The sequence below is a fragment of the Buceros rhinoceros genome, unplaced genomic scaffold (assembly GCF_000710305.1).
Source record: "Buceros rhinoceros silvestris isolate BGI_N320 unplaced genomic scaffold, ASM71030v1 scaffold9019, whole genome shotgun sequence".
NCBI classification, from domain to species: Eukaryota; Metazoa; Chordata; class Aves; order Bucerotiformes; family Bucerotidae; genus Buceros; species Buceros rhinoceros.
In genome coordinates this window covers 339-8,494 of record NW_010429701.1, presented here as the reverse complement: position 1 = coordinate 8,494, position 8,156 = coordinate 339, and the positions used below count along the sequence as shown (strand labels likewise).

The following is an 8,156-nucleotide window of genomic DNA, read 5'->3' as shown; positions in this document are numbered from 1 at the left end:
TCCCTACAGCCACCTCCTCTTTCCTTCTCCATTTCCTCTTACAAATTGCGAAAGTTTTAATTTGTCAGGGCATATTCCTCCTCACTTTTTCCCAGTCTACAGCAGCATGCTCTTCTTCCTGCAGTGCCTCTCCTCCTCTAATGGCTGCTGGCTCCTGCAGGCACCCAAGAAGAGCTGAGGTGCCACACATCCCTGCAGAATCTATATTCCTGCCAGCAAGGCAGGCAATGACAGTATTCTTCACTACTGGCTGCTCCAATGGCTGCTCCAGGAGCAAATAACCACAATAACCCCAGTGTGAAGTGCTGGCTTCTTTCTCTTCTCTTGTTCCTACTGCCCCCTTTCTGTGATGCAACTGCCTTAGGTTTAATTCTTCTGCTCTCACACACAGTGCCCTCCTCTTTACAAAACCTATATAAAAAAAAAAAAACAAACCCCAAAACCCACACATTCTGAATTCAATTCAAACCCATTAGAAGTAAGAGCATTCTGGAAGGTACTAAAGTTATTAATTTGACAGTTCTCAGTAAAATATTCACCGCACATCATAATCCAAACAAAAATGACATGCTGAGAAGAATAATTTTGTTCTGCCAAGACAACGTGAAACAAAAAAGGGTACCTGCTCTTTGACTTCTATATTGTGCTCTCCTTCCAGAATGAGGGTCACTGCTTGCATGATTTGCTTCCCATGAGTGCTCATTATATGGTCTATGTGCTGCCAAAGCAATGATGAAATACAATCAGTGTAACTTTCCAGACAAAGAAGAGACATTCCTACTTTAATTACTCTAAGCAAAGAGTAGCAACACTGCACAAAACCCCTAGCTCCTAGCAAAACCAGGAATTTACCACAGCAGATACACCTGATAATATTCCTCTTCATTTGAAGCCTGGTCTTGTTTGAGAGAGCATGATATGGGTCTTGGTTCTGATTTTAATTTAACCTGTAGAAAAGACACTGGTTTCCCAGTTGGATGGAAGCCAGCCTGAAGACTGAATCCTGCTGGACCCCAGCTCTCAGTATGAAGCTGTAGAACCATTTCTCTTCTGATAACAGGGATATTAGAAAGGGGAAAGAAAACTGAGGACTCTCATCTGGTATTTGCTACTCTTACTGATCACTGTGACCAGGTCTGATATTCACAGATCAAACCTCTGAGACTGTTCAGAGAAATAAGTCATATACATTACTTATCACCTATGAAAACTGCCTCAAGTTAAAGAGACTTAGAGATAAGAGGTCATTTGATCACAGACTTTGAACACCTATACCAGAATAAAATTTATCATTAAGAGTAACAGAAAAAGATGAAACTAGATCTACTGGATTAACTGACACCAGAACTCAACAGTGACAGCAAACAGCCACCAGAGATTACCAGCACATGGCACACTACAATTCTTTAAGACGTTAGGGATTCTTGTAGGACTTCTAAAAACTGCTAATAATGAGACTTCATTTGAAAGCTGCTGGATGAGTTATTCTGGAGTGAGTTTTGGGTAGAGAATGAGAATGGTTGGTTCTGGCTCTAAAACATACTACAGAAAGTAGGTGAAGCTGGGACATAGTTTCAGATGAAGAACACCTTAAGTGATAATGAGACTCTGCTGTCAAGAGCTCAGGGTGAATTTTATGAATGACTGGTTATTAAATATCTTTTCACATTAAGACAGAGCTAATTTTCTATGAAGCTTATTGAGACTCAACGAGTACAAATATCAGAAGATTTTTTGCAGTGACCTTTTTATGGTAGAAACACAATACGTGATAAATGCACAGTAGAGGCTTCGTGGTTTTTTTCCCCCACAAAAATGTTGGCTTGCCAAATGTTTGCTGCATGTTTTCCCTCTGTTCTTCACAGGGGATTACCCCTTTCTTTTCCTCCACCAATATCTCTTTCTCCCTGTCAAAAACAATTCATGGGCTTACATTTTCAAACCATTTTATTTCAGTGTGTAAAATGAACGTATGCATTTTGTAAGTGCACAGTCCCACAGTCAAATTCAAACAGCCAATACTATCTATATAGTTGGATAAGAACAGAAATATTTCAGGTGTCAAGAAAGAAGCAACACAGGTATCCTTAGGATATGTACCTCTCCACACATTGACTCAACAGTGCAACCCTCTTACTGTCATTTTGGACAAGTTTCACAAAAAGATTGTTAGGAAAATAATTCTGCTGAAAGCTAAATGCAGTGGAATTGAACATTAAGTGTAACTGTCTAGCTCTGTATTTGATCACAATTAAAATGTTTCAGTGGATGTAGAGAATTCTTTCAAATGTTTTCCTATATCCATTTGTACATATGGCTACAGATATTTGGATAAATCCAAAAGCTTCAGTTTTAGCAATATGTTGAACATTAATCGTAAACACAAAAATAATTTATCTTACAAAAGAGATGAAGTTAATATGCATTGCCTGCATGTTTGATCAGCTTTCAGAAGAATGTCTGTTTGCAGCTTTACTTACTGGGCGAGTAGATAGAAGATTCCTGAGCAGGCCCAAAGTTTTCATCAGAACATTTACATCTGAATCAGAAAGCAACTGGAACAACTGCTCTGTACTCAGACCTCGTAAGATGTCTGATTTGATCTTCTGTTCTGCTTGAAATGCCATATTCTGAAAGAGACAGAAATTTTCTTCTTGATTTTTTTACCTTAAACTTGGGCTTTCACTCTTTTAGGATACCATTACCTGCAAGCATATATCCTTGCTAAAATTAATCTTGCCAAGATAATAATTTATGGGGACCTCCTACACAATGAATTAAATTTCCGTGGTCTTACAGCTGACTAGGTTATTACCTGCTCTTATTTGTTCCCTGGCATGCTACTGACACTACTTCACTTTTGCCTGAATGATCTTGTCAACCAAACTGGTATAGAAACTGAAGAGTTTATTTTATTTTAGGGACTAATTGATGAAGTGTTCCAGGCTGATACTGTTTTCCTTCTGAGGTTAAGTGGAAAGACAAGCCATTTTAAATAACAACTGACGAGATCTTTAAGTTACGTTCACAATCATTTTAAGAAGCAAAATCACCAGCAGTATTTCATCAGCATGTTCTACTTACCATTAAAGCCCAAATGCCGTTCACTCGCAAGGCAAGATTTTCACTCTGTGTTAAACTACATAAAAGTTCTATGGCTCCTGATTCTAAAATAGGCTAAAATGAAGAGGGGGGAAAAATAAAATCTTTAAAACACCACTTAGACTAATTACACATATATACAAATGTAAATATAATACAAAAAGCCTTGCTTATATCTTATCCTTGAGTTTACAAGATGTCCAGTCCACTCACGTGAACTGGCCAAGCCATACTCTATATTCCGGAGCATTAAAAGGTAGACTTTTATGAAAAAAAGGTCAAGATAGCTTTATTCTCATGTGTATCCATGTATGCGTACACATGTACTGAGAGCCATACACACGTATGTATATGTATGTGTGATATTACACATACATCTGCCACACAAGCAAACAGGTTCTCCCCAACAACTTTCAGATTGGGACTGCTCTCCAAAAATAGTCTTCCTTGAGCAATCACACCTTTTTGGGTATGAAGTGGGACATATGTGACTGTTTGAAAGAGGTTAAAGACCACGAAAAATACTCAATATCTTTCTTGACATCTAATCTCTGTGCTTAGTAATCAGAGCAAACTAAAATCCAGCAGAAAGCCTTTAGTGTAATAAAGAAAACTGGAGACTGTTCTTGACGATCACATTGAAATACCAAACCTTGCAGTATCCCATCTTTAAATGACAGGAAAAATACCAAAACACGTACCTTTTCTTTCAAACTGATCAATGTAATGAAAGCAAAGTTTGGAACAATAGCTTTCAACCTGAACCAAACTGGAAGTACTAGCCTTATCTATGTCCTGAAGAGCTCTTGCGCTAAAAGGATTCATCCAATGACATATGCTGCTCCAGTTTGTAAGCAGTTCCCTCCTTCCAGAAGTTACTGCTTCTAAAGCAGTGAATAATTAAGCATATCTGAGTTCTCTGGAAGTTGTGCATTTAACCCACTAAAGAGCTGAATTCCTCAGAAAACACAAATGTGTGGAAAGGAACAGGCTCATCTCACTGACCAGCAGCAAGACCGCAACAGAATCGGGTAGCAGCAGTTTGTGCCAAAGTTCCCCTGGTCCCAGTCGCCCATGCACTGCAATGAGCTGCTAGTGATTCCCCCCAGGCACGGCAGCTGGCTGGCTCCTAGGGACTTCTCCACAGCTAAAGGAGGTGGGAGACATTCCAAATTGGTTTTGACTCAGCTCTTTTACAGGGTAAAATAAACAAAGCTGAAGTGGATGTGTATGTGACTGGTAGTTTACAAACAGTTTTCAAAATCTATACAGGAAAAAAGTGATTTATCAAATAAAGATCAGATGGCTTATAGATGCTTTCAAATCTAATATTTCTAAATATTCTTTCATTTTACATAGTTTCTTTTGGTAAAGATGGTTTTTACATGAACCATACATCCTGATGGAAAAGTCAGTATTTCAATCCAATTTGAAGAGGAAACACTACGCTGGCTGTAATCTGCAGTATGAAAAAGAAAGCCCACAGGCCAGCAAATCGTGCCTGGTGTTATTTCAGTTAATCTTCTGTCTCATAGACATGACCACAACCACCAAGATCAATTGATCAAACCAAGGTAATCTGAAGTGCCTTGCAGGAAGCCACATATACCATAATCTTGCAAATCTTTTCTGTAATTAAGAAAATATTTAAGACCTGGGGAATCGTTTCACTGCTGTGAAGTATTGGTACGTACGTATGATCTGTATGAAATACAGACACTGTGAACTCAAGAACAAAGATCCTGTATCATTCATTCAAGAGCAGTAAAATTCAGAAGACTCAGCTATTCCGCATTTTCAAGCAGTCACTCTAAGACAACAGATCATACTGCCATTTATCACATTTTCTTCTTGCTTATGAATTTTTTAGATAGTGTTTTACAAGTAAAAAACTCCTAAATTTCATGTCCACTTCTTTCCTTTAGACACTACATTTAACTATTCAACCACGTATAACTGTCACAACACTGTAAAAGGTTATTTTTAATTCACGCTGTCAGTGATACAGTTAACATCACAGCTCTAACATGCTTCACGAGCGGTGGTTACCAATTAAGACATCTTTATGCTTATTGAACCGTTGCATAATGTAACTTTTGTCTATTACCTCTCCTTGTTGCTGGATAAATACTAACCTCCTTGCTTGGGGAGAATTCCAGAAGAAGATTGCATAGTGTGGAAGATGCTACTACAAGAATTTCATTTGGAGCATTCTGTAAAACCTACAGTCACAAAGAGGAGAGTGAGGAATCTCTGTTAACTAGTAGGATAAGGGACTGTTTTGAAACAGAACGCCTGTAATTACGCTGCACTTCGATATTCCATACACAGCAGTGTAAATCCAGACAGTGCTCATTCATCTCTGTGTGCTGATACATGCTACACGACAAGCTGAAGCAACACAAAGTTATTTCGCAGAAGCCAGATTTGAGAGCTTTCATGTCCAATTTAAAAGAATTCAGTGGGAACAGATCCCTGCTCTGCAAAGCACCCACGTGCTGGCAGTTGTTATTTCGCTCCACAGCTGTTCTCTCAATAGGGAGCAGGCTGTGTCCGGCAGTGTACCTCTGTGCCATGGTTTACAGAAAACGAGGAAGCTCCAGGAGAAGCCTCCTGAATGCTTCTGCACCTTCTGTAACGCACAACTCAGCAAATTGCCTCATGATGATCCTTTCAGAGATGCAAGTAGCCTGGAACACATTATAGCCTCGCTTATCTGTGCCTGGATCTCCAGTGGGATTGATCACGCTCTTCTTAAACAGAGCACATACCTTGCATGTTCTGAGAAAATTCAGTGAGGAAACAGGCACAGAGGATACAACTGCTCCTCCAGCAAAGAACACTTCTGTTTCAGAGCAGTAACCAAACTGCAAACGTTAACCATTACTGCATTTACAGCAGCCTGCACAAAACTACATTTATCCAAGTCCTACAGTCTTAGACATTATTCTTCCACAGCCTGTAGAGCTATACAGGCTAAGGGAGAGAGAAAGGACTTCCGTAGCTGTTATAAATCTAGACTGAAAATTAGCTTATCTTTATTTAATATTACTTTTATTTTTCTATTATGAATAATTTTTGACCTTTTGGAATGAACATAGGAGTTTCTGGCTTCAGCTTATTTAATACAAATCGAAATGAACACATGCCAGTAGCTGTGTTTATGCGCAAGTCTGACATTTACATTAGGGTTTTTTCACATGGCTATTTTTCTATGCTAGTTATGCTTCTTCAAGCAATCCTGTCATTTTTGTGTTTTACATTTATAAATGTTCAATGTTTTCATGTCTGGCCTTTTGCAAACTCTTAAAACATTCAAACCATTCCCTCCAAGCCCCTTCAGGTGATGATCATGAGTGCTGTATCATGGGATTGTCATGCCATAATGACAGCACAAATATTCCATGACGCAATCTCCCTTGACCTCCCAGTAACACTAATGAGTTAGACATCCATGGATTAGTATCACAAGTCACATCTCCAGTCCAAGGATTAAATGCTTAACTTGTAATAATTGTATTGCAAATAATTTCCCCATCATTTCTATCATGAAAGTGTAGAAAAAAGTAGGCCTGTACTTTAAGGCCTCTAATTCAGGTAAGCAATGTAACAGGCTGCACAGGTTTCATTGTCTGCAGCAATAAGATGGCCAGAAAGTGTAGTGTAACTAGCGAGTCAATTTTTGTTAAGCCCATAACTTGTGAGAACTAGAACACTGGCAGAACAGAGAAGGTCAGGCCTGAATAAAATGTCACTGAGAAGTACGTCCAAGACACAACTTCCTTGTACTGAAATACCACTGGAAATAACTGAATGATCTCCTGGTCCTTTACTTCCTTCCAGGCTCTGGGGACAGGCGGCTCGTAACTGCCTCATTATCAGGTTCATCGGGTCATTTTTGCCAACACTTTCTCTAGTCTGGCTATTTTACTTCTCAACAGAGAGTTGAGATCACCTCAAGTGATTCCCTTGGTGCTTTTCATGGATGTCCATACTGCTCACGCTTTCGGGCTTCTCGCCAGCAGACTTTGTCTGTTCCCCATTTTTAAGGTCTGAGAAACTGAAACTGAGAAACCAGTTTATTTATCTGCACTTAATGACAGTCACATTAGAGGATGAGAGATGATATATACCTTATGCACTTTGATATTACTTAATCTTGTGGATAATTGCAATACATTAAAACGTGTCTTTTTAAAGGTCTTGCTGAGCTCTTTGGCTTCAGTTTTAGAATCTGCAATGAGATTTAGAAGGTAGAGAACTACAGGAGAAAACTCAGATCTAAATTCTCTTGCAGGGCTTATAGACCAAGGAGACGCAGTCCTCTTAGTGCCCTATGTAAACATAAGGGATAACTTAGCCTCACTCACTGATCGCTCAAAAAAAAAAAACCCAAACCACCAGGAAAACCAAAAAAACAACCAAAAATCTGAAAAATCAAGCATAGACTATGGTCCTCTTTGCTGCTGCTTGGCTTTTGTTGATTTACAACTCTCCTAAGAGAAGGACATGGAATTCTGATTTTTGGATAGTTTCTATTACAATTCTACAGAAAGACATGCAAACTGAACAGACACCATATCCTCCTCTGTGGAACAGAACACTTCGGTAGTTGAGACTTGACATTAAGTACCTTCATCAAAGGTTTCCATACAGCATGATCCTGAAAACTTGTCCTGAGCTGCTGTACAGATCGGGACAAACTGTGCAAACATCTGGAACAGAAGAGAAACCTTCACTACGAAACGTTCACACCCACATGTACACAACTGTAATATACACATTGCTTCTACACAAAGATTCAGCTTAAAATTTGGTGAGGAGCAGACTGTAAATAGCAAAAAGAAAAGATTGTACCAGTCCAGGGTAACTCCTCCCAGACACCCTTAAATTTTCCAACAGTAAAAATTACCTGAGATTAGCTTGTGAAAAATTAGCAGAAATTCAGACAAGTACAGCATTAGACTTTGCCAAGACAAAGTTATTTGTACCAATCAGAAAAGCTTCCTACCTGACTGCAGCTAATCGCACCTTGATACTAGACTCAGACAAGC

At 39.0% G+C, this 8,156-nt stretch overlaps 1 protein-coding gene across 1 annotated transcript in view; it reads right to left on the bottom strand.

The window, feature by feature from the left end:
- LOC104499257 (armadillo repeat-containing protein 8-like) overlaps window positions 1-8,156 on the bottom strand; it is a gene marked incomplete at its 5' end in the record, with an annotated part of 15,091 nt that overhangs the window by 6,783 nt on the left and 152 nt on the right. Inside the window, 6 exons of the mRNA XM_010142740.1 lie at window positions 623-718; window positions 2,481-2,630; window positions 3,085-3,177; window positions 5,238-5,324; window positions 7,736-7,817; window positions 8,114-8,156. Coding sequence (XP_010141042.1) covers window positions 623-718; window positions 2,481-2,630; window positions 3,085-3,177; window positions 5,238-5,324; window positions 7,736-7,817; window positions 8,114-8,156 — 551 coding nt within the window. The remainder of the gene's footprint in view (window positions 1-622; window positions 719-2,480; window positions 2,631-3,084; window positions 3,178-5,237; window positions 5,325-7,735; window positions 7,818-8,113) is intronic.